Genomic DNA, 27,059 nt, shown 5'->3' with positions numbered 1-27,059 from the left:
TCTGGCTGGCTCCATTGCTTAGCCACTTGAGGCCCTCAATAGGCTTGAGGTGGGCAGGAAGCCCAGAACCTTCCCAGTTGCCTGTAAAATTTCAGACAGGTCAGGCGCAGGTAGGCAGGTGGCGGGGAGGCTACCTGCTAGACTTTACGTGCCCTTTCTCTTCAAACCCACCAGCAGGGGATCGTAAAACCCAACTCAGTATGTGTATATTGTTAAAATGCGGGACTAGCTTTGGTATTCAACTACTTCCCCCAGATTTTATTTTTCAGATTTGTAGAATTTCTGGTTGAATCTTTCTCACACCATTTCCTTGCTTTTTTTCTTGCTTTTCACCTCACTACTCAGACTCAACATTCTGCATTGCTTCTAAATAGCTGTTACATTGAACCAAATGCCAACTGGCACAGGGCGTGTACTTGAAAGTCTTTATGTTTGCCTAACTTTTATATAACCATCACTCAAAATGGAAATTCTGAATTACCTAGAAGGCTGTGATAGCCTAATTATCTATGATTTGACATTACTAGTACATTAATTGCTGAAGTTAGACTATTAAAGCTTCCAATGGAACTAACTCGATGGTGAAGTATTGTTTTGAAAAAAATATTGGTATTTTGCAAGTCAGTCATTTTGAAACTAAAGACAGAATGGATTTTAATGGCCTACTTAACCTGCATGCAGTCTCTGCATTTATCCAGTTATTGCTCTTGAAAATCGCTGCCAGTTCTTTTCTTACTGTTGCTCACATGTGTTCATGGCTGCTATGATGGAAAATGGTTTTAAATGGTATGTTCTACATGCTCAAAGCCCTCGTGAGGATAGATCTGAAACTAAAGTTCTCAGGAGACCAATGAATGTTTGAAACTCATGGGGCAGAATTTTGCCCTTGCCGGGCGGGCTTGGCGGGGCGGTCGTGAAGCCGATTTCACACTGGCAGGCCAATAAGGCCCGTCCAGCGTGAAACATGAGTGGTAGCGCTCAGCGCTGCCTGTGTGGGCGGGGGAGGAGGATGAGGGCGAGCACATGCGCGCGAGTGAGCGCTTGAAAATCTCCCCAAGGCACAGAGCTGCCTCAGAAACGAAGAGTTTTTAAAAATTAGAAATAAAGATTTTTAAAATGCTATAAAACATGTCCCCTCATGTGATTCCCGTCACATGAGTAGGGACATGTTACAAATGAAATTTAAAAAGTTTTATTTTATTTTTCTTTGATGTTGGAAACCTCATCCCGCCTGCAGATGCGGTTTCCAAAAAAATGCAAAGGCTGCTTGGCCTTTTTGCCTGCCTGCCAGCCGTAAGGTTGGATGGGCAGCAAAAAAAGTTATGCTAATTAACACTTTAATGGCCTGAAGAGGCCTTCTAATCGTTGGCGGGCACTCTGCCGATTCCCGTGCGCTGGACAATTACCCAACGTCATCACGTGCCATTTCACAATCGAGCGGGTCAGCCGAAAATTCTGCCCATTGTTTTTTTTCTCCCATCATAATGTTCTGAAAATTCTGTGGATTTAGATATTTTTTCTTTAATTTCTTTGTACTTCCACTAAGAATACCTTCCTCTCTCTGTTGAGTATCATCAATAAATAATGAAACATGGGAGGAAGGAACATTCCCTTTCTGCACAGGATTTTCCAAGAATAACAATGGAAATCAGAAACACCATCAATAAACTTAACAATACATTTTATTTTGTCAAACTGGATCACTGGCCGCATTGAAGATTCCAAAACCAATGTGACTAAAACAAAGAGAATTATATCTGTGGAATTTCTGTTTGCCCAATAGAAATTCACACAGTAATTTGTAACTATACAGCCAAAATGAGTGGCTGCAATACGCTGAATAATAAATTTCTGTTTCTGAGGACAAAGTTACACTTTACATTTTCAGACTGTGATGGTTTCACAATATTGATGACCATTTTGTGCTGATATTTCACATATAGCCGTGGTTGTTTATTAATGTTGTTTAGCCCAACAAAGTAAAGATTCCCAATCTGAAGTTTTCTGCACAAGGTAGTGAAAGCTGCTCACTTTTTTTTTTGAATTTCAGGAAAAAATTGCAGCAATTCTTTTTATCTATGTAAAAATGGAAAGTGTATAAATGAAACCCTTACTTGTGATAAGAATAATGACTGTGGCGATGGATCAGATGAAAGCAATTGTTTTGTTAATGAATGTGCAAACAAGCGAATCAGTGGATGTTCGCAAGACTGTCAGGATCTCAAAATTGGGTACAAGGTTAGTGCTAATGTGAATTTTTCCTCTAAATTATTCTAACCAATAATTAAAATAGTACTTTTAATGGTTGAAAAGCTTGTGTGAGAGAAAATGAAATCTATGTTTGGTATTGGAAGTCAGTATTCAAGTTAATACAAACAAGACATTCATTTATCCTCATTTCAATTTGTGGTCATCAAAATAAGAACAAATAATGTAACAATCAAAGTTTAGATCTGGATTTTTTAAGTTAACTTTGTTTACATAAACTCTAATTTCCTAATGATACTTGTAGCTTTCCAACCAAGCTGTTTATTTCATGTCATATACTGGTTGCATTATAAAAATATCTGAAGTTGAATATTAATGCAATTGTTCAACAATGTATTCCCTCACTTTCACAAGGAATGGACATAAGGGTAGTTTAATGACGATGAGAGAGTAATGTTTCATGGTATTTTTGTAATTCTCCTGTTGTGCTATTTACTGAATGCCATGATTTTCTAAGTCAAGTTACATAAGATGTAGTACATGGAGATGGAGAAATTACCTTGCTCCAGCCTGCCCCAGAATGTATAGGCCCAAGGTCCACCCAATATTGGGCCTGCTGAGATATAGCCTCTCAGTGGCATCCCCAGGCAGGTCGTTGATAGAAAGAATTGTAATTTAATTCCATTACAACACCAACAACATCTCCCAGATAAGAAGCGGAGTAAACATCCAGGTAAAATGGGGCTGATCGGGATAGGAAGGAGATGACTAAGAGGGAAGTCAATAAGGGAGGGAGGCGGCAATCATGGTGGAGAGGGGAGCGAGCAGGAACTGGCAGTTGTCTTCAGAGCTGCAATAATACCATCATTCAGGTGAGTATATTCTACAAAACATACATTTTTGCTGTCATCAATCCCTTTAAGAACCATTGGTTAAATCCCATATATCACACACTTTACTGGCTGGCTGTGCACTACACCGGTTGCATTGAGTAAAAAAAGGTATATAACAGGGAATAGATCCCTTATTTGCATGTGGAAAGGGCTGTATTAGATGCGGATGCCTCTTTTAATGCCTGTACTCCATCTCTGGCTCACATGTCGTTGTTCATATTGGAAGCTTTTGTGTTCATTTTATGCCTGTAAAATAGGCTTAATGTCATAAGCCATGATATGTCTCAATGCATCCTTTCAGGCACTTACTGTATATGTTCTTTTGTTTCTTCAAAATTAGCAACTTTGAAAATAAAGCCTTTTGTTGCACTTTTTTTATCTTGAATATTATACAAGTATATTTTGCTTCAAAAAATGATGGTCTTTAAATGAACTGCTGATTTTAGTAATTTTTTAATGAATTGTATTTTTCAGTGCAAATGTTGGCCTGGATTCAGACTGAAAGATGATGGCAAAACCTGCATTGACATTGATGAATGTGCAACCACATTTCCCTGTAGCCAGCAATGCATCAATACCTATGGAACCTACAAGTGTTTGTGTGCAGAAGGTTATGAAATACGAGCAGATAATCCCAATAGCTGCAAAGTTTTATCAGGTATGATTTTCTATTTATTACCCCCTGCATTAAAACTTGCGTAGTTTCACAAGAGATGTAAGGATGTGAACCATGAGCTGAAGAAAATACTTTTCTTTTGCACCGAGTGGGCTGGAATTGCACTCAGTTTGTTTAGTAACCAGCACATTAAAATAGTGAATAAAGCCACTATTAAAGTGGTGGACAAAGAGATTTCATATGGACACATTAGTGGGCCCATGACTTGTGATTTGAACTCATAGATTTCCTTTTTTGAAAGATGTGGTAATCTGATATGTAATATACCTTTAAGAAGAATGTTATAATGGAAGATCACATGGGGCAGAATTTTGCCCTTGATGGGCGGGCGGGCCCCACCGGCTCGGCGGGCGGGCGGGCAGCCGATTGCTGCCACTGAAACGTGCCCCACCACCATTTTAAGTGGGTGGGCCAATTAAGGCCCGCCTAGTGGGCCGCCCGATGGGAAGCGCTATGCACTTCCTGTGCGGGGGGGGAGGGATTCCCCAACTGACAGAGTGCGCTCTTTCACGCATGCGCGCGAAGGAGTGCACGTCTCCCTGAGACAAAGTGCTGCCTTAGGGAGATCACTGAAAGGCTGACAAATATAAAAAATAGAATAATAAAAAATCTATCAACGTGTCCCCCTCATGTGAAAATGTTACACGAGATGGGAGATGTTAATGAAATAAACAAAAACTTTATTAAACGTTTTTAAAGCCGCTATCAAACCTCATCTCGCCACTGGATGTGGTTTGTAAAAAAAATCACCTACCCACCTGCCTGTTGGACCAGTGCGCTGAGCCTAAGTTCACACGGGCCCCTCAAAATCCTCGACGATTGGCAAGTTAAGGGCCTTAATGAGGCCTTTAATTAATGGCAGGCACGCGTCCCGCTGTATAGCGCACCCGCCGACCGAAATATCGCGATGCCGCGCACTGACGTCGGGATGCTTGCGCGACGTCAGCGCGCGACATTTTAAGCGCTGGCGTGTGGGCTCTGCCCACACACCAGCCAGAAAATTCTGCCCATGATCTTAGTATCCAATAGCAGAGTAGCATGGGCTACCTTTGTACTCAGTAGTCAGTCATCTAGAGTTAGAGTCTGTAATGTAAAGACAGGGTTTGAGTTATAAGTACACAAGTGTAGCTGTTGCGTTCCTTTGCAAATAAATCGATTGTGTTCCACAAAAGAACTGTCTACTGATCTACTCTGCCTATGGTACCAACTTGGCCATCCCAAAATAAGCGTGCAACCCGGATCCATTAGTGCAACTAAACTAGTGACCAGGATCCACCAAAAGATCATTGGAATTTTACTGCCATCTGCTATGATGGAGACCCTCAAAATTGCCCCACTAATTTTTACATCATTGCCAATTTTTTTTACAAGAGAGAAGAACTTTGTTTCAAAGTGTCTGCTATTGGTTAGTAATGTGTCCTGAAAGAAGTTTCTCGTGTATGCATGAGCATCATTCTGTTCCCCCTTGTGACTGTGTGTTGTGTTTAAACAAGCCTGGTTAGAGATAGCTTGTAAGTAGACATTTTGTCTTGGACTCCCCATGAAAACTGGAATCTCAGCAAAATGTCCCCATGTGTTATGTAAGGAGGTGAAACTTCCTGGTGTCATTTCGGAGGAGTGGTGCACCAAATGTTTTCTCTTGTGTGCCTCTAACTTGTAGCTTTAAAGCACAGAACAAAATCAACAGATAAAAGCAAAATACTGTGGATGCTGGAAATCTGAAACAAAAACAAAAATACCTGGAAAAACTCAGCAGGTCTGACAGCATCTGCAGAGAGGAACGCAGTTAACGTTTCGAGTCTGAATGACTCTTCATCAGAACAGATGTTCTGTTACACGTCTGGCTATTTTTGTTTATAACATTTATTACAATGTAGCCTTTTAGTAGAATATCTTCCCACATTGCATCTCAACAGTGAAAGTAGAGCATTTATTTCACTACATTTTAACCAATGTATTCATTGTTTGGGGTATATAAGTACATTTACAACAACAAGAATACTATTGGTTAAAACGAGGTTGGTGAGAATCCACCATTTGTCTGTAATTAGTAATTGGAAATGTACAGTGATTGAGAATGAGCTTGTGTGCCAGTGAATGGCAGGGAGCTGTAGTTCAATCTTTTATTCATCCATATAGTATGTGTCATGAACATCAAAATTGTCTGTCATTTTAGTGTTATAAACATGCTTGACTGTCTTTAGCCTTGTTCATGGAGAAAAGGTTTGACTTGGAAATGAATGTTACAGAACATTTATTGCTCGGGTTTCCAATTTTTGTAAAAGAGTGCAGTGAGGTAAGGGTACATTGGTGACTGATAGAATTGGTTTGGACTAAATGTGAGGACAGATCTGCCACATTTAAATGCAAAATTGTCCTAGATATAATAATTTATAAGATTTTGGAAAGCTTTTGTAAAGAATGTGTATCAGCATGGCTAACTATTTTATATTGTGTTCATGAATATGTATAACGTTGCTGCATAGTGAAGTGTTCTTTTCCTTTGTATTCAGCTGAGGAACCATTTTTAATTTTTGCTGATAGACATGAAATAAGAAAAATGAGTATAGATGGTTTCAACTACACTTTATTAAAACAGGTAAGTTCCACATTTTTTCTATTATTGCGCCTTGCTTTGAATTCAAAATCGTTAAATGTGCTCATAGTTAAGTTTGCTTATTTTACAGGGGCTGAATAATGTTCATGCAATAGATTTTGACTACAGGGAAAAATGTATTTATTGGGCTGATTTCACCACACAAGGCAGCACAATATCAAGAATCCACCTGAATGGAAGCAATCCTGAGGTAGGAATGTTTGCATTGGCAATTTGTAGACTAATGATTTCAGAATTTTCTATTATGCCTAGTGAGGACAATTGTAGCCCAGGTCTTAGACATTATGGGCTGTATTTTATGGCCCATCCCCCACACCCCACCCCTACTACCCCTCCACTGTCATGATTTTTTTGTAGGGGCAAATAAAATATGAGGGGTGGCAAGTTTACCGCCTCCCACCCACTCCCGACCCGGTCCCAATAATATGGGGGGGCGCTGAAATTGGTAACCCACCAATCTTTTTGAAGTAAATAATTAAAGGGTAATTGAACTTGTTACTAAGCCAATTGACCTGTATTTCACTCTGCCCCGCGCCATATAATGGCTGGCGTGAGCAGGCGGGTGGGAGTGAGGAGCCTGCTTTTGAAAATAAAGTTTGTGAAGGCAGAAAGGAAGGGGAGGGGCACAGCATTCAGGCGGTGCACTTTGTGTATCGGGGGTATCCCCCCCCGCCCCCGCAAAATGTTACCCCTTCCTTTGTGCCTCCCTGCCTGGCCTCTAAAACTTACCCCCCTCGCTCCCTTCCCGAGGCTGCCCAATCCCACCCCGCCCAAAAAAGGGTCCGACTTACCCGGCTACAGCTTCCATATTCTCCTCTTTGCAGAGATGCCTTCAGTCCCAGCAGCAGCTACCTCAGTCCCGGTGCTGCTGAAACTGCTAGAGCTCTTGAGGGCAGGGCTTCCTCCCGGTGAGGAGCATAAGTCCTACTCTCAGCCTGTTTAGCCTGCCCGCAGCACGTTATTGCTGCTGAGCGAGCTTTCCTTGGATTCGTCCAGCTGATTCTTGCAACATGGGGTGTGAGCAATATGCCCCCACACACCACAAACCCCGCCCCCCCTCCAATCCCATGAAGTCCAGCCCATGTTTTTCTTTTTTATATTGGACCTGAATTCTCATTTGCTTCATATTGTTACCATACAATTTTTGTATGTGCTATGGTTAAGCAATGTTGCATAATTTGACATCATTGGATTTTTCTTAACGTTACTGTAAAATAGTATTTAAAAAGCATGGGCAGAATTTTCGCTACAGTGTGTGGGGGCGTGTCACACTGGACGGGCCTTAATTGGCCCGCCCACGTAAAATGGCGGCGCGCAGCCGATCGAGAGGGGCGGTCGGCTCCACGCCCGCCTGCGCCTGCCCCCGACCAGCCCGCCCAACAGGGCAGAAGATTCTGCTCCATGTCTCCAATAATATGGCCTAGAGCATAATTTTGCATTTTCAAATAAATAAAAACAAGGGTTTAGAAATTCCCTTCTTAAAAATGCTTTGCATCTGCCTATTGCCAATAAGAGAAAATAATTTTCTCAAACTTTCAAAACTTTTATACAATTTAATGTCAATAGCATACATTGGCATCTGAAATAACCCATTTCGTTATTTTGATAAATTGGGCCACACTCTAAGAGATTTAGCATGGCTGGGCTGAAATATTATTTGGGTCAGCTTTTTCACGTTACTTAATTGCCTCACATCAAGTTAACCTCTGAATTATTAAAGATATATTGCCCTGCAAACTTCCATTAAGTTCATTATTTTACACATTGTACACTCCTTCTCTTGTGTCACAATTCAACTTCAAATAATTTTGGTTAAGAGTCCTGGGAAAATAATAGAGTACCTAAACCGTTATTTCTAGAATGACTGATCTAACAGAGTTATAAAAGTAAGATCCTTTTGTGGTTTATATGCTGTTCCACAGCATGATTTGTTCCATTAAGTAGGGGGAGAATTTTCCCCCCGGCAGGCGGGCAGTTTGGGCACGGGCAGGCGCATGGCCGATCGCTGCACACGATCAGCTGCGTGCCGCCATTTTGCACGGGCAGGCCAATTAAGACCCGCCCAACGTGACGCACACCTGTAACCGCTTAGTGCTAGCTGTGCGGGCGGGGGGAGGAGGGAGAGTCAGAGCCTGTGCTCTTTCGCGCATGCATGTGAAAGAGCGCCGAAATCTCCCTGAGGCACGGAGCTGCCAGGGAGATTAGTTTATTAATAAAACACCACAAAAAATAAAAAATACAATTAATCAGACATGTCCCCTCATGAGACATTGTCACATGAGCTGGGACATGTTTATGAATTTTCAGAACACATTTTATTTAATTAATAAACACTTCATGAATCCTCATCCCGCCCGTGGATGAGGTTTCATGAAAAATGTGAAGGCCGCCTGGGCTCTTCACCTGCCGGCCAACCTTAAGGTTGGAAAGGCAGCCCTGAGAATCAGTTTAATGAGTTAATTAATGGCCTTAACTGGCCTTTGACAGTTCGGCGGGTACGCAGCCGACTCTGGTGCGCTCGTGCCAAACTGAAGATCGGAGTGACACGCAGTGACATCAGGACGCATGCCCAGCATCACCGCGCATCATTTTACATGTCGGCAAGCGGAGCCAGCTCCCACACGCTGACCAGAAGATTCAGGCCTAGGATTTACAGTAACTGAAAGTATTAGAAAAAGATCAATCTCGATTTCAAGCTATTTGCTGAATTTATTTCTTTCAAGGCATTTCGATATGGTTAAAACCCCATTGTAAAACCTTTGGGTTCACCCCTTTCTTGGGCACACACATCAGAGAGCAGGACTCATCCTCAGCCTACACACGACCCAGTGTAATTTTGGAGGCTAACTAATATGTTAAGGATGTGGAGATCTACCAGCCTCTCTTCAGGGTTAGGAGGGACCCGCCAGGGATGGGCCTGGGCTAGCATCAGAACCCAGAATCCCAAAGGAGACTTTATCGCCATAAATGTACATGTATCATTTTTCCCTCATTTTTTTGCCTGGAGTGTGGGGAAGCCCATTACCCTGTCACCTCTCCTTTCTGCTAATCACTTATGTTGCCCTACCTTGCTTCCTGTGGTGTGGGGCAGGGTGGGGTGGGGGTGGTGTGACCCCAGGTGCAAAAGCCCTGCTTTTCATGGTCCTCCTAACTGATCCCCATGAGCTTTGCAGTGGTCAGGAGCAGTAGCCTTGGGCGAACAAACTCCAAGACTAAGGCTGGAGCACCCTCCACAAATTGTCACCGCTACCATATCTTAAAAAAATGAAATACTTGTTATAAATATTGAATGCAGATAGTTGCAGTACAATGGTATAAATTGGGATTGGAGCATCAATGCTTCGTTTTCATACATAAATAGGGTATAAGTCACAATCTGCATTGTTGGAAAGTGAGAGAAATGTTAGGAGTTAATGTTTTGGGCGTAACACTCTTGCTGTACAATCAAAATGTTTATTATATTTTCCACGCACATACAATATATTTCAGCTTTTTCTATCATCATTTAAAATGATTTTGCATGTAAGGTCAAGTCGCAAGCCTATAACAAGCACAGAAAGGTGAAAGCCAAAACTATTGGCACCTCTAGTTTGCTAATGCAGTTTTCTACCAATGAAACTACCTTGCATGTAGTACAATTACAATCTCATCCAGCAACATATTTTACCATCATAAATATTCTGTCTGAGAAACTGGCTGCAAGCCAGAATGTTATCATTGGAGTGAACATAATCTTTGCGCATGGTTGAAGCAGCAGTTTTAGTATGGATTCAGCAAACCTTTAGTAAGTTAATTTTAACGAAGCAGAACAAAACAAATCACTTTGACCAGCTCCTATAACATTAACGGTAGATTAATGACTACAGGTAACAGAATGTTACATAGAAAACATTTTGCAAGTGCTGCCTGTTGGCTTTCAAGTGATTTAAACATCTATACTGAGCGGCCTGTTATCAACTTCAGTTTTATGAAAACACCCAACATTGCTTATGATAGCAAATTGATGGATGAAATGTTATATTACAACAGAATCTCAGCCTGACGTAAGACCAGACTTGGTTGTGGGAATCAGGCTGCCAGGGCTATTGCACAGGGATCTTGCAGTGGGCAGAGGTATTTGAGGGGTGATGATGGGTTTGAGTCACCAGCTTGTCATGTGGGGTCTGAAAGAGCATTTCTGTTCCTCATGGCTGTATAAATAAACAAAAAGTATATATATTTTAAAAGCATCTTCTAATCCATGTCTCCTTTCCATTAACCTGGCCTGGCAGGAGACTTACTGCGACATGCTGCTCATGTCATGCTGCGTATGTCCCCAAGACATACAAACTAGGAGCAGGAGTAGGCCACTCGACCTTTCAAGCCTGCTTCACCATTCAATAAGATCATGGCTGATCTGATTGTAACCTCCCGCCTATCCTCGATAACCTTTCACCCGCTTGTTAATCAAGAAACTATCCAGCTCTGCCTTAAAAATATTCAAAGACCCAGCTTCCACTGCCTTTTTGAGGAAGAGAGTTCCAAAGACTCACTACCCTCTGAGAGAAAAAAACTTCTCCTTATCTCTGATTTAAATGAGCAAGCCCTTATTTTTGAACTGTGGCCCTTAGTTCTTGATTCTCCCACAAGAGGAAGCATCCTCTCCACATCCACCCTGTCAACACCCCTCAGGATCTTCAAGGTTTCAATCAAGTCACCTCATACTCTCCTAAACTCCAGTGCATACAAGCCTAACCTGTCCAGCCTTTCCTCATACGACAACCCACTCATTCCTGGTATTAGCCTAGTAAACCTTCTCTGAACTGCTTCTAATGCATTTACACCTTTCTTTAAATAAGGAGGACAATATTGTACACAGTACTCCAGATGTGATCTCACCAGTGCCCTGTACAATTGAAGCATAACCTCCCTACTTTTGTATTCAATTCCCCTCGCAATAAATGATAACATTCCATCAGCTTTCTTAATTACTTGCTGTACCTGCATACTAGCCTTTTGTGATTCATGCACTAGGATACCCAGATCCCTCTGAATCTCAGAGCTCTGCAATCTCTCACCATTTAGATAATATGCTTCTTTTTTATTCTTTGTGCCAAAATGGACAATTGCACATTTGCCCACGTAATATTTGATTTGCCAGATCTTCTCCCACTCACTTAAGTGCCTACATCAGTTTGTAGTCTCCTTACGTTCTCCTCACAACTTAGTTTCCTTACCATTTTTGTGTCCTCAGCAAATTTAGCAACCATACCATCTGTGCCTTCATCCAAGTCATTTATATAAATGGTAACAGCCGCCAACCAGAAAAAGACCCATTTATGACTACCCTGTTTCCTGTTAGCCAAACAATTTTCTATTCATGGTAATATATTGCTCACTACACCATGAGCTTTTATTTTCTGCAATAACCTTTGATGTGATACCTTATCAAATGCCTTCTGGAAATCTAAGTACAGAACATCCAACAGTTCCCCTTTATCCACAGTACATGTGACTCCTTCAAATAACTCAAATAAATTGGTTAAGAATGATTTCCCTTTCACAAAACCATGCTGACTCTGTCTGATTGCCTTAAACTTTTCTAAGTGCCCTGCTGTAATATCTTTAATAATAGCTTCTAACATTTTCCCTTTGACAGATGTTAAGCTAACTGGTCCATTGTTCCCTGCTTTCTCTCTCCCTCCCTTTTTGAATAAAGGAGTTACATTTGCTATTTTCCAATCTAACGGAATATTCCCCAAAATCTAGTGAATTTTGGCAAATTAAGACTAACTCATCCACTATTTCACTAGCCACTTATTTCAAGACTCTAGAATGAAGTCCAACAGGACCTGGGGATTTGTCAGTCCGCAGCTCCAACAATTTGCTCAATACCACTTCTCTGATGAGTGTAATTTTCCCGTGTTCTTCCCTCCCTCCCATTTTCTGACTTACAGCTATTTCTGGGATGTTACTCATATTGTCTATAGTGAAAACCGATGTAAAATATCTGTTCAATTCATCTGCCAACTCCTTACTTTCCATTATTAATTCCCAGACTCACTTTCTATAAGACCAACGCTCACTTTGTTAACTCTTTTCTTATTTAAGTATCTATAGAAACTCTTACTATCTATCTTTCTTTTTCCAGCTAGCTTTCTCTCGTACTCTAATTTTTCCCTCCTTATTAATCTTTGTCATTCTTTGCTGTTTGCTTTATATCCTGTTCAATTTCTTCTGATCCGCCACCCATCTTTGTGCAATTATATGCTTTTTCTTTAAGTTTGATACTGTCTTTAACTGTTTTAGTTACCACGGATGGTGGGTTTTCCCCTTGGAAGTTTTCTTTCTCATTGGAATGTATCTATTGTGTGTATTCTGAAATATCCCTTTAAAAGTCTGCCACTGCATCTCTATGGACATACCCCTTAACCTCATTTGCCAGTTCACTCTAGGTAGCCCTGCTTTCATGCCCTCATATTTGCTCTTAATTAAGTTTAAAATACTAGTCCTGGACACACTCTTCTCTCCCCCAAACTGAATGCAAAATTCAATCATGTTATGATTGCTGATACCCAGGCATGCTTTCACTATGAGGTTATCAATTAATCCCATGTTGTTTCACAGTACCAAGTCTAGTATAGCCTACTCTCTGGTTGGCTCCAGAATGTGCAGTTCCAAGAAACTATCCCGAAAACATTCTGTGAACTCTTCATCTAGACTACCTCTGCCCATCTGATTTTTCCAGCCTATCTGTAGATTAAAATCCCCCATGGTTATCGCTGTACCTTTCTGACAATCTCCCATTATCTCTTCCTTTCTACTCTGTCCTACCATGTAGTTACAATTAGGGGGCCTGTATACCATTCCCACAAATGACTTTTTGCCTTTATTGTTTCTCATCTCAACCCAAACTGCATATACATTCTGGTTTCCTGAACTTAGGTCATCTCTCTTTAATGTGCTATTACCATCATTAATTAACAGAGCCACCCCTCCACCTTTTCCAGCATCCTGTCCTTCCTAAATGTCACATACCCTTCAACATTCAGGCCCCAATCTATTTCATCTGACAACCATGTCTCTTTAATGGCTATCAGATTGTACTTTATTTCTATTTATGCCTATAGTTCATCTGTTTTGTTTTGAATGCTACATGCATTTAGATACAGAGCCTTTAATTTTGACCTTTTATTATTTTTGTAATGTCTGACCTTATCTGCTGATTTACTCTTAGATTTGTACTCTCTATCCCTTCCTGTCATGTTCTGTTTATCATTTCCCATATTTGTACCTTTCTCCCTTGCCTTGTCTCTACCCTTTTGTTTACCACATATTCCCAAATTTGATCCCTTGTCCCCACTATTTAGTTTAAAGCTCTCTCCACTTCCACTCCATTAGTTATGCAGCTCACTAGAATATCACTCCCAGCACAGTTCAGGTGTGGCCGTCCCAATGGTATAGCCCCCACTTTCCCCAGTACTGGTGCCAGTGCCCCTCAAACCGGAACCCACTTCTTCCACACCAGCCTTTGAGCCACGCATTTATTTCTCTAATCTTATTTGCCTTATGCCAATTTGTATATGGCTTGGGTAATCATCCAGAGATTATTATCTTTGAGGTTCTGCTTCTTAATTTGGTGCCTAGCTCCTCATACTGACTATGCAGGACATTCTTCCTTGTCCTGACTATGTCACTGGTAACTACATGGACCATGGCAACTGGATCGTCTGCCTCCCAATGTTAGTTCCCCTTCAGCCCTGAGCAAATGTCCTGAACCCTGTCACTGGGCAAGCAACACAGCTGTCTGTGCTACAGAGAACAGTGGCAATCTCCCTCACTATACTGACCCAATACTACCACTACAATCCTTTTTGAACCCCCAACTTGAATGGCTTCTTGTACCATGGTGTCATGGTCAGTCAGCTCATCCACCCAGCAGTCTCCACTCCCATCCAAACAAACTGAGAGAATCTCAAACCTGTTGGACAATTGCAGAGGCTGACACTGCTGGCCTCTGGGTCCCCTTGCCTGCCTCACTCACAGTCATAGCCTCCTTTCCCTGGCCACCTTCCAAATCAGAAGACCCTATTCTCAGAGATGTGACTCCTTCCTGGTACAAGGTGTCCTGGCAACTTCCCCTCCCCTCCCTGATGTGTCATAGTGTCTGCAGCTCAGCCTCCAGCTCAATGACTTTTTTTTTTGCAAAAATATACTTTATTCATAAAATATCTTCAATCACATTCCAAACCATTTCAAAAACACCATTACAAGGGTACAATCTGGTTAAACTTTTACAAAATGTATCACCAGGTGCATCAGTACAAACAATATTACAATCATTTACAGCCTTTCATTTTGAGCTGTACAGCCCGAGGGGCTCTAAACAGTTCCCAGTCTCTCGGTGCGCTGTGGCAGAAAGGTCTTAGACAGCGACCCTTCCCCATTGCGCCTTTGCGGCAGCTTCCCCAAGCTTTAGTGCGTCCCTCAGCACGTAGTCCTGGACTTTGGATTGTGCCAGTCCGCAACAATCGGTCGGGGACAACTCTTTGTGCTGGAAGACCAACAAGTTTCGGGCAGACCAAAGCGCGTCTTTCACCGAGTTGATGATCCTCCAGCTGCAGTTGATGTTTGTCTCGGTGTGTGTCCCTGGGAACAGCCCGTAGAGCACAGAGTCGTGTGTCACAGAACTGCTCGGGATGAACCTCGACAGCAACCACTGCATCTCTCTCCAGACCTTCTTTGCAAAGGCACAATCCACAAGGAGGTGAACAACGGTCTCTTCCCCACCACAGCCACCTCGAGGGCAACGTGCAGAGGGGGTGAGACTCCTGGCGTGTAGGAAGGATCTGACGGGGAGGGCCTTTCTCACCACCAGCCAAGCCACGTCTTGGTGCTTGTTGGAAAGTTCTGGCGATGAGGCATTCTGCCAAATGACTTTGACAGTCTGCTCGGGGAACCATCCCACAGGGTCCACCCTCTCCTTTTCCCTCAGGGCCTCTAAGACGTTACGTGCTGACCACTGCCTGATGGACTTGTGGTCAAAGGTGTTTTTCTGCATAAATTTTTCCACGAGGGACAGGTGGTACGGCACGGTCCAACTACTTGGAGCGTTCCGCGGCAGCGTGGCCAGACCCATCCTTCGCAACACCGGGGACAGGTAGAACCTCAGCACATAGTGACACTTGGTGTTTGCGTACTGAGGGTCTACGCACCGCTTGATGCAGCCACACACAAAGGTGGCCATCAGTATGAGGGCGATGTTGGGCACGTTTTTTCCCCCTTTATCTAGAGGCTTGTACATCGCGTCCCTGCGGACACGATCCATTTTCGACCTCCAGATAAAGCGGAAGATGGCTCGAGTGATCGCCATCGCGCAGGAGTCTGGAATGGGCCAGACCTGCGCCACGTACAGCAACAGCGAGAGTGCCTCACACCTGATGACCAGGTTCTTACCCGCAATGGAGAGGGAGCGTCGCTCCCACATGCCCAGTTTCCTTTTCACCATAGACATTCGCTCCTTCCAGTTTCTAACGCATGCCCTGGTCCCTCCGAACCATATCCCCAGCACCTTCAGGCCGTCAGCCCTGACAGTGAAGGGGACAAAGGATCGGTCAGCCCAGTTCCCAAAGAACATGGCCTCGCTCTTCCCACGATTTACCTTGGCTCCCGAGGCCAGTTCGAACTGGTCGCAGATGTGGATCAGTCTGCGCACCGACAGCGGATCCAAGCAGAAGACGGCGACGTCGTCCATGTACAGGGAGGCTTTTACCTGAGTGCCTCCACTGCCTGGGATCGTCACTCCTCTTATGCCCGGATCCATCCTGATGGACTCGGCAAAGGGTTCTATGCAACACACGAAAAGAGCAGGCGAGAGAGGACAGCCCTGACTGACTCCAGATTTAATCGGAAAGCTATCTGTTTCCCACCCATTGATTGAGACTGCGCTACTGATGTTAGTGTAGAGCAGTTGGATCCAATTTCGAATTCCCTCCCCAAACCCCATTTTGGAGAGCACATCCACCATGTAGGTGTGCGATATTCTGTCAAAGGCCTTCTCCTGATCCAAGCTGATGAGGCAGGTATCCACACCCCTGTCCTGCACATAGGCAATCGTATCCCTGAGCAGCGCGAGGCTGTCAGAGATCTTCCTGCCTGGCACAGAGCAGGTCTGGTCAGGGTGAATCACCAATTCCAGAGCGGATTTGACCCGATTGGCGATGACCTTGGACAGAATCTTATAGTCCACATTCAACAGTGAAATGGGTCGCCAATTTCTAATTTCCTCCTCCAGCTCAATGACTCTGAGCCAAAGCTCCTCAAGGCGCAGGCACTTACTGCAAATGTGTTTGCCCTGGATCACACTGGCATCCAGGAGCTTCCACATCACACATCACCTGTCCTGCCATCTTCATTTGCTTTAATTAATTACTTAATTATTTTATTATTTATTTTCTTTAATGTATTTTACAAACCTTACCATAAATTCCTGTACTATTTTGAAACTTAGTAATAGACTAGACTTATCCACTTACCAGGTACTTACCAAAATGATACTTCCTTGTAGTAAAGCAAGAACCAATTCCTGCAGGGTGAAAAAATTTAGAAAAAACAAAGTGGGCACCCGCCTCATCTCCTCACTGACCTTCCTCAGCTCACCAAGCGCTCACGCTCCATTAAAGTCATCCTCAGTGCTGGTTGCACTGAAAATGTCTGAATTCATAAGTTCTGGAACAAAGGGGACTGAGCCCAGGTACAGGACAAACCAGTTCAAACTAGTCCCTTTTAACTATTTCAGCTGCTGCCAGTGGATAGCGTCTATCTCCCTATTTAGGGCCTTGGATGAGACAGACGTATAATTTAAGCAGCACTTGCAGTTAAATCTAAAATCTATACAATATTAGATTTTCAGAAAGAGATTTAAGATTCCCTCACCAATACTCTCACGCTCTGTTGAGGCATCTAATCCCAATTATGTTATCTGGACCCTGGCATTGCCTATTTAAAATAAGGAGCTCACCGACTTGGCCAGATCCTTGCCACTTGCTAAATTGAGCAGACTAAAATTAGGAACTGTCAGCTCCCAGAATCTCCAAGGCAGGTAAGTTCTCACTACCCGCCTGCCCAGGTTCTGTGGGTAGGGTTAACATTGCCCCTTGGATTTCTCAATATAAGTTTACGACATAAGAAATACGAACAAACATACGAACAAGGAGCAGAAGTAGGCCATTCAACCCCTCGAGCCTGCTTTTTGTATTGTTGCAAAACCACAACATAAGTTAGCTAAATAAAAAAAGGACACTGATCCAGCAAGGGCATTGCTCATATCAGCTATGACTCCAGGTCAAAATATGACTATATCCAAAAAGGAATGTTTATAAGGCAATTCTGTCATGCAGCGCTGTTTAAGAAAACTCAAGCTTTTCAGGGATGCAATTACTGAACTGTCAAATAGCAGCAAATGCCTTAAGAGTTTACTCTGTGACCAAAACTGTTCATCTGTGGTTGTGAAACTCACAACTGCCCTCATTTCTCTTCTCCCACTGGCTCAATCCAATCATCTGGCAGAGATTTAGCAGGCATTATCCGAAGAACAATCGATATCCAGCTGCACTGAAAATGTGACTGATGCATTGTTCCAGAGGGCCCATAAGCTCATCCATTTCTACAGAGCTGTGGGTAAATAGTTGAAGAGACTGCAATAACTCTGAGACATTGCCACCTTCCCCATGGTCTCAGGTGTTGCTAAATACAATCACGTGGAGGAGCAGACATTCACAACGAATCCAACACCTACAAAAATCGTAAAGGCTTCTATTCAGTCAGTGTGATTCTCAGTGTAGGATTTTACCTGTGAATGCATAATAAATGGTAAATATATGAATTTTTCATTCTCGGCTCATTATCTCTCTTTGTGGCTGGTTGTTGGGAGATTTGGGTAATGGCCTACAAATGTGGTTCATGATCTCATCATGGAACCCACAGATATCGAACACAGGTATAACGAAGCTTATAATACAATATACCCAGTCATTTGCACATGTTTCTTAGTGTCAACATTAATAGCAATAATATAGAGCCCTTGAAGTAGTAAAAATTCTCAAGATGCTTCACAGGAGTGCTTTCAAACAAAATTTGACCTTGAGTCACAATATGGTGATATTAGGGTCGCTGACCAAAAGTACGGTCGAAGAGATAGGTTTTGAAGAATGGCTGAAAGGAGGGAAGAGGGAATGAGAGGCACAGAGGTTTAGGGAGGAAATTCCAGGGCTTAAGCTCATGGCACCAGTGGTAGAGTGAATAAAATCAGGGATGCTCAAGAGGCTAGAATTGGAGCAACGCAGATATCTTGGAGGGCTCGTTTCAGGAACTGCCCCATCAGATTGGAAGGTCCAATCAAGTTGGCAAATGTTACACCACTTTTCAAGAAAGGAGGGGGAGTGAAAACAGTGAACTACAGGCCAGTTAGCCTAACATCAGTTGTTGGGAAAATGCTGGAATGTATTATTAAAGAAGTCTTAACAATGCACTGAGGAAAGCATAGGCCAGGATTTTCCGGTGGTCAGGCGGACTCCGGCTCCCACCACGATTTCATGCTGGCTGGCCAATTAGCTGTCAGCCAGCGTGAAACGCACGCTGCAGCGCTGCCGGGTGTGGAGGCGTGACGAGCATTGAAGTTTGCACATGCGCGCGGGTGCATTAATTGTATTAAATTAAATAAACTAAAACCGAAGCGTTTTAACCAAAAATTAAAAACTTAAGCAATGTTAAAAACATATCCCCGAATGAGCAGGGACACGTTATGAATGAAATTTTAAAATTGTTATTTAATTTTTATTTGCTGTTGTAAAAAACTCATTCCCCCCCCACCCCCGTGGATGAGGTTTTCTAAAAAATCCAAAGGCCGCTTGGCCTTTCCGCCCACCCGCCAGCCGTGAGGTTGGGCGGGTAGGGAAAAATTTTGTTTAATTATTACGTTAATGACCTTAATAGGCCTGTTAATTGTCGGTGGGCGCGCTGCCAACTCTGACGAACGCCTGCCGACTGAAACTTTGCGCGAGTGCGCGATGATGTTGGGACGCATCATTTTACGCTCAGGTCAGGCATGCGCCAACCTGACGAGCACAATATTCTGCCCATTGTATGATTAGAACAAATCAACATTGCTGTACAAGAGGGAAATCCTGTTTGAGATTTTTTTGTTAGCGTTTTTTTTGAACATGTAACGAGTAGGTTAGATAAAAGGGAACTGATAGGTGTAGTATACTTGGATTTCCAAAAAGCATTCAATAAGGTGCTGCAAAAAAGTTTAATAGGCAAGAACAAGGGCTCATGGAGTTGGGGGTAATATATTAGCATGGATCAAGGATTGATATAAAGCAGAGAGTGGGCATAAATGGTGCTTTTTCAAGCTGACAGGCAGAGAATAGTGGAGTGCCTCAAGAATCATCTAAGGATCACTTAGATGAAGAGAAAGAGAGTAATGTATCAAAGTTCGCTGATGATACCAAGCTGGGTGAAAAAAGTTAGCTGTGGGGAGGACTCAAGGAGGCTGCAAAGAGATGTGGACAGGTTAAGTGAGTGGGCAACAAAATGCAGATGGAGTATAATGTAGGGAAGTATGAAGTTATTCAATTTGGTCGTAAGAATAGAAAAGCAGAATAGTTTTTGAAAGGTGTGAAACGTGTAAGCATTAATGTTCAAAGAGACTTTGCTGTGCTTGTAAAAGGAACGCAGAATGTCAGCATGTGGATATCTAAAGGCAAAAAGCAAACTTTCACATAGCCCAGTGCATGAAATGGGTTTGGGCAGTCTCAAACCAGGGCTTGACGAACAAAATTGTTCCTATTTCTACACCAGTTAATTGGTAACAATGATCAGAAAGGGGAGAGGGTAACCAGTCTGGGAAATGGTAAAAGAAAAAGAAAGACTTTCTTTCATAGAGACCTTTCATGACCTCAGAACATCACAAAGCACTTTACAACAAATTAAATACTTTTTGATGTGTAATCACTGTTGCAATGTTGGAAATACAGCAGCCAATCTGCAAACAGCAAGCTCCACCAAACGATGATGTAATAACGGTCAGATAATTTGTATTTATAGTGCGATGGACAGAATTTATGCGACCTCTTACTTCCCATGATCAGTATGTAATGGTGTGCCTTTTCTTACCCAGTTTAAATGCGTATCCCAATGAAACATTCAGCAGCAAGCTTTTGTGAGTTAAAATAGAGGGTGATTTATTCTCACACACCCTGAATTAAATGCAACATCAGACACTCATTCACACACACACACACTCACAGAAACAGACTAGATACAGATAAGGTCTTGCACTTTTACAGATTACAGTTATCTCAATCTCTGGTTTAAGATCTACTGTCTCCTGTAAGGCAGGCCTGTAGTTTCTTGGACAATTTTGATGCTTTATAGTTGAAGGGAGGGTATTGTAAAACAAAGTGTTCATAGTAGGTTGTGAGGTTTATTGTGTTTGAATTTCTAGAAGGTTGGTGCTCAGGTGAACTTTAACTGGAACAGGTTATGTACATTGGCTGCCTGATGACTCACAGCTTGTTTCTGAGTCTGGTTCACTGAAGTGCTGACTGAACTGATAGTTTGATGGCTGTTATGACGTGGCAGATGATGTGTGCCAGGCAGATCAAGTCCACGAGGGAAACTTGATTGTGCTATCACAATGGTTTTCCAATTTGTATTTATTTCAAGATGCGTACACTGAATTCAGAAGTAATAAGTCCACTAAGACGTTACGAGGTTTTTTTTACAAACTAAATTAAAATATTTATTAAAAAAGAGAAAATTTCAAGCAAATACATAGAACTACAAATTACTACTATAACTCCCAAAATCCCTAATTAACCTGACTCCCAGGGCTGAATTTTCCCCTGTTGGGAGGGGCGGGCGGGAACGAACGCGATCCCGATCGGCACCCCCGGTCGGGTCTGCGCCGCCATTTTACATGGGCGGGCCAATTAAGGCCCACTCAGCGTGACGCGCGCCCGGAAGTGCCGAGCTCTCCCTGTGCGGGCAGGGAGTGGGGGGGGGAATATCTTGAGTCGGGGCCAGCGCTCTTTCACGCACGTGCGCAAAAGAGTGCAGAAATCTCCCTGAGGCACAGATCAGTTTAAGATTTTAAAATTTAAATAAAGGGAAAAAAAACACTTTTAAAACATGCCCCCTCATGTGACAGTGTCACATGAGCTGGGACAGGTCAATGAATTTTTTAAATAATTTTTATTGAATTTTAAAGCACTTCATGGCCAGGATCTTTAGGGTGGGATGGGGGGGCAGGGCCCGCTCGCCGAAACGTAAAATTATGCAGGATGATGTTGGGCGGAACTCCCGACATCACCCCGAGTCATTTCAATTTTCAGGTCGGTGGGGGCGCAGCCAAATCAGCCTATTGAGGCTATTTAAAAACGAATTCAAGTAATTAATGGACCTGCCCGTCCAACCTTAAGGTTGGCGGGCAGGCCGGGAGCCCAGGCGGGCTTCAGAAAAAGCATGAAACCTCATCCACAGGTGGGATGAGGTTTCATGAGGGTTTTTTAATTTTTATTAAATGTATGCTTTAAAGTGATGGACATGTTCCAACTCATGTGACAGTGACACATGAGGGGACATGTCAGCGAAATTTTATTTTTGCACCAGCACCATTTTAAAATTTGGCACCGATCTCCCTGAGGCAGCACTTAGCCTCAGGGAGATGAGTGCACTCTTACGCTTGCATGCGTGAAAGAGCGCACTCTCGGTTGAGGGATTCCCCCCGCTGCCCGCACAGGGAGCGCATAACACTTCCTGGTGGACGTCACGCTGGGCGGGCCTTAATTGGCTTGCCCACATCAACTTTAAGGTTGGACGGGCAGCTCATTTAACTGTTTTAATTCGATTTTAACAGGCCTTAATAGGCCTTTGACAGATTGGCAGGCTGACTCAGCTGTACGCCCGCCGAACTGAAAATCTAAATGACGCGCGGTGATGTCAGGATGCCCGCTCAACATCACCGCGTGTCATTTTATGCGCTGGCAAGCGGGCCCTGCCCCCGCTTGCCGACTGGAAAATTCTTCCCCCAGTTACACCCCCTTAAGGCATCGGTCAAAAAATTGATTTTAGGTTTCAAACTGATCCCGCCAATTAACACGATACCCTGGACAGTGGAATTCCAAATGGCTTTTTCCTCCAGCTTCAGTTTTGGTAGACAGCAGACTTATGCACAAATATTGGAGGCTTCTTTAAGGCTATCTCACACACTTCTGTTAGACCTCACATGGCCTTCTCCTGACACATATCCTCATTCTCCTTTATATATGTTTCTCTTTTAATATGTAAATTTTATAGTTTCTTATGTCTTTGAAACTGTATTTTCCTCACAATGTGAAAACTTTCATGTTGTCACTTTATATTCTCAGTAGCCCTTGGGAAAAATAAACACATTCCTTAGCCTTGCTTATCTGGCTACCTGTAAACAACCTAAAATCCTTTTGATCTATTTAAAAATGCAAATTCCCTTCACACCTTACATGCTAAACCAGCATCCATGGCCAGAATTTTCGGCTCGGCGAGCGGGGACGGGGCCCGCTCGCAGAGGCATAAAATGACACGCGGTGATGTTGGGTGGGCGTCCCGACATCACCACGCATCATTTAGATTTTCAGTTCGGCAGGTGCACAGCCAACTCGGCTGCTTGCCCACTGAACTGTCAAAGGCCTATGAAGGCCATTTGAATATCGACTAAAGTAATAAACTGAGCTGCCTGTCCAACCTCAAGGTTGGCGGGCAGGCAAAGAGCCCAGGCGGCCTTCGCATTTTTCATGGAACCTCATCCACCCGTGGATGAGGTTCCATGAAGGGTTTATAAATTAAATACATTTTTTCATTAATGTTTATTGACATGTCCCATAAAATGTTTTCTTTTCTTTATTAAAATTTTTAAAACTTAAACTAATCTGATGCCTCAGGGAGATTTCTGCACTCTTTCGCGTGCATGTCTGGACTCAGGGAACCCCCCCCCACCGCCCGCACAGGGAGAGGTCAGCGCTTCCAGGCGCATGTCACGCTGGACGGTCCTTAATCGGCCTGCTCACGTAAAATGGCGGCCTGGACCTGATCAGGGGCGCCGATCGGGTCTGCACCCGCCCCGCCACCCCCCACCCCGTACAACCCTCCCAACGGGGGAATGTTGTCCCCATGTTTATTCATTAGCACACCAAGCGCCTACTTTCCTACGATAAGTCAAAGCCTGCAGTCTACTTGACTTCAAATGTAATTACATCACACACAGCCAGATCCTACTACTTATGCCCATAAACCTACTTTACAATAAACCAGAAAAAAATACTATGAATATTATCATATTTTCATGACAATGGGTTTGGTCGAACCGCCCATATACAGCTCTTGGCTGATCTTTAAAATCATGTAACTTTCCACAAGTTCCAAGTCCTTTTCCAAATTAAGAGGTGGTATTTATGTTGCTTACACATCCTGTGTTGCGGGTTAACACCTCTGCGGTCCACCCAGTCTAGATTTGATGGGGAAATACATCATGATACAATGGGACGGTGATAGGGGCCATTCACTTCCATCTGTCACCAACTGAGATTTGATCTTCCCTTTTGTTCAGGATGAAACATGGAGTCAGGCAGTTTGGAAAACTCCATAGTCTTTTGTGTTGGCACATCCTTAAACAAAGAGATGTGTTGTCCCCAGAGGGCTGGAATGTACTTATTTAATTAGGTATTTGCGTGACACTTGGTACCTCAAATGCCAATGGTCACATGATCCTCAGCAACTATTTTAATAGTTTGTGTCCAATTTCTGAAAAGTATTGACTGAAAGTTCATAATATGGCATCTCTGTACTGGACATGACAATAGTGATTTTGCTTGCAGGCCAACTATAGGCCAGAAACCAAGCTCTTTGAAATAGTGCCATGCAATATTTTCTCTCTGCCTGAGATAGAAGATAGGGCCTGAGTCTTATCTGAAAATCAGCACCTCTGACAGTTTAGCACTCCCTCATTACTACACTGGAATGTCAACCTAGATTTTTGTACTTACGGGCAGAATTTTCCATTTGATGTGTTGGGGGTAGTCGCGATATTTCACTGGGCGGGCATGTGATGAAGTCTGACGCGCACCCGCCATTAATTAATGGGCCACTTAAGGCCCTTTAGTCTTCAATCAACGCCGATTTTTCAGCGCCCATGTGATCTTCAGGTTGGTGCACGGGTGCAACGGGCAGGCGGGTAGGAGACATTTGTATTAACCTCATCCATGGGCAGGATAAGAGGGCTCAGTGGGGTCATGAATCTGCTCTGTGAAGTATTTATAGGTGAAAGTTTTTCAAACTTGCCTGTGTGATCTGCACTACTTCAGAATGCATCCCGGCAGCTTTTTCTGGACTCTTAACCTTCACATCTGCACTCTGCAGTGTAGAATCTTTTCTGGGCTTGCAGGTTTCAGGAAGCCTTCCCTTAGCCTGGGTATGGGATCTGATCTGTCCACTGGAGGCAGCTCCTCTGAGGAGGAAGGGAGGGCAAGAAGGGGAAGGTGGTCATGAGTGCACATTCAGTCTCCAGGGGAGCCACTTTTGGGAGTACAGACGCAGGCACAAGGGACACAGGGCCAAGAGGTAGTCCAAGGCGGAAGGGGCCGCAGAAGGCGCCACTATCCTGCTGCCAGGATATACAGGCGGCGAAGCAGGTACCTCAATATGTCTGAGGTGCAGTGCCAAAGGAGGCTCTGACTCTCAAGGGAGACAGTCTGGGAAATAATCTGTCAGATTATTGGGCGTGAGATCTCCCCTAACTGTGTGGGTGGACACCCCATGCCAGTGGCTCTGAAGGTCACAGCTGCCCTCAACTTCTATGCCTCTGGCTCCTTCCAGGGATCGGCGGGTGATCTTTGTGGTGTCTCCCAATCAGCTGTCCACACTTGTGTCAAGCAGGTTACAGACGCTCTGTTCAGACAGGCATTGACCTTCATCCACTTCCGCTGCGACCAGGCAAGTCAGGCACAGCGAGCCAGAGGCTTCGTGGCCATTGCTGGCTTCCCCCGCGTCCAGGGTGCAATAGACTGTACACATGTGGCCATCAAGGCGCCAGCAGGTGAGCCCGGTGCCTTCGTCAACAGGAAGGGCTTCCACTCCATGAACGTGCAGATTGCGTGTGATCACAGGATGCTGATTCGACAAGTGCAAGATATCCAAGCAGTTCCCATGACACCTACATCCTCAGACACTCCCAGGTGCCGGGGCTCTTCAGTGCTCCGGCCTGGCTTAATGGATGGCTGCTGAGGGCTATCCCCTCAGAAGGTGGCTCATGATGCCATCCAGAAACAGAAGCTGAGCAGCGGTACAATAGGAGCCACGCCTCCACAAGAGCTGTGGTGGAGAGAACCATCGGTCTCCTCAAGATGCGCTTCCGATGCCAGGGGGCGCACTCCAGTATCCCCCAGATCGTGTGTCACTGATATTGGTTGCATGCTGCGCTCTCCACAATCTTAGACCATAAGACATAGGAGCAGAAATTAGGCCAATCGGCCCATCGAGTCTGTTCCGCCATTCAATCATGGCTGATAAGTTTCTCAACGCCATTCTCCCGGCTTCTCCCCGTAACCTTTGATCCCCTTACCAATCAAGAACCTATCTATCTCGGTCTTAAATACACTCAATGACCTGGCCTCCACAGCCTTCTGTGGCAATGAATTCCATAGATTCACCACTCTCTGGCTAAAGAAGTTTCTCCTCATCTCTGTTCTAAAAAGTCTTCCCTTTACTCTGAGGCTGTGCCCTCGGGTCCTAGGCTCTCCTACTAATGGAAACATCTTCCCCACGTCCACTCTATCCAGGCCTTTCAGTATTCTGTAAGTTTCAATCAGATCCCCCCTCATCCTTCTAAACTCCATCGAGTATAGACCCAGAGCCCTCAAACGTTCCTCATATGTTAAGCCTTTCATTCCTGGAATCATTCTCGTGAACCTTCTCTGGACCCTCTCCAGGGCCAGCACATCCTTCCTGAGATACCGGGCCCAAAATTGCTCACAATATTTTAAATGTGGTCTGACCAGAGCCTTATAAAGCCTCAGCAGCACATCCCTACTTTTATATTCTAGTCCTCTCGAAATAAACGCCAACATTGCATTTGCCTTCCTAACTACCTACTCAACCTGCAAGTTAACCTTAAGAGAATCCTGGACTAGGACTCCCCAGTCCCTTTGCACTCCAGATTTCTGAATTCTCTCCCCATTTAGAAAATAGTCCATGCCTCTATTCTTCCTACCAAAGTGCATGACCTCACACTTCCCCACGTTGTATTCCATCTGCTACTTCTTTGCCCATTCTCCTAACCTGTCCAAATCCTTCTGCAGCCTCCCCGCCTCCTCAATACTACCTGTCCCTCCACCTATCTTTGTATCATCTGCAAACTTAGCCAGGATGCCCTCAATTCCTTCATCTAGATCATTAATATATAAAGTGAAAAGTTGTGGTCCCAACACTGACCCCTGCGGAACTCCACTAGTCACTGGCCGCCATCCTGAGAAGGACCCCCTTATCCCCACTCTCTGCCTCCTGCCAGACAGCCAATCTTCTATCCACGCTAATACTTGCCTCTAACACCATGGGCTTTTATCTTACTGAGCAGCCTCCTGTGCGGCACTTTGTC

General features: G+C 43.9%; 1 protein-coding gene across 1 annotated transcript in view; it reads left to right on the top strand.

Moving 5' to 3' along the window:
• The window catches only part of LOC144686788 (low-density lipoprotein receptor-related protein 1-like), a 1,926,687-nt gene that overhangs the window by 1,647,543 nt on the left and 252,085 nt on the right, over positions 1-27,059 (top strand). Inside the window, exons 55-58 of the mRNA XM_078552493.1 lie at positions 2,051-2,238; positions 3,576-3,759; positions 6,291-6,376; positions 6,465-6,584. Of these exons, the coding sequence (XP_078408619.1) occupies positions 2,051-2,238; positions 3,576-3,759; positions 6,291-6,376; positions 6,465-6,584 (578 nt within the window). The remainder of the gene's footprint in view (positions 1-2,050; positions 2,239-3,575; positions 3,760-6,290; positions 6,377-6,464; positions 6,585-27,059) is intronic.

This window comes from Cetorhinus maximus, chromosome 11 (genome assembly GCF_964194155.1).
Source record: "Cetorhinus maximus chromosome 11, sCetMax3.hap1.1, whole genome shotgun sequence".
In the NCBI taxonomy this organism is placed as follows: Eukaryota; Metazoa; Chordata; class Chondrichthyes; order Lamniformes; family Cetorhinidae; genus Cetorhinus; species Cetorhinus maximus.
This window is presented reverse-complemented; position numbering and strand designations above follow the sequence as displayed.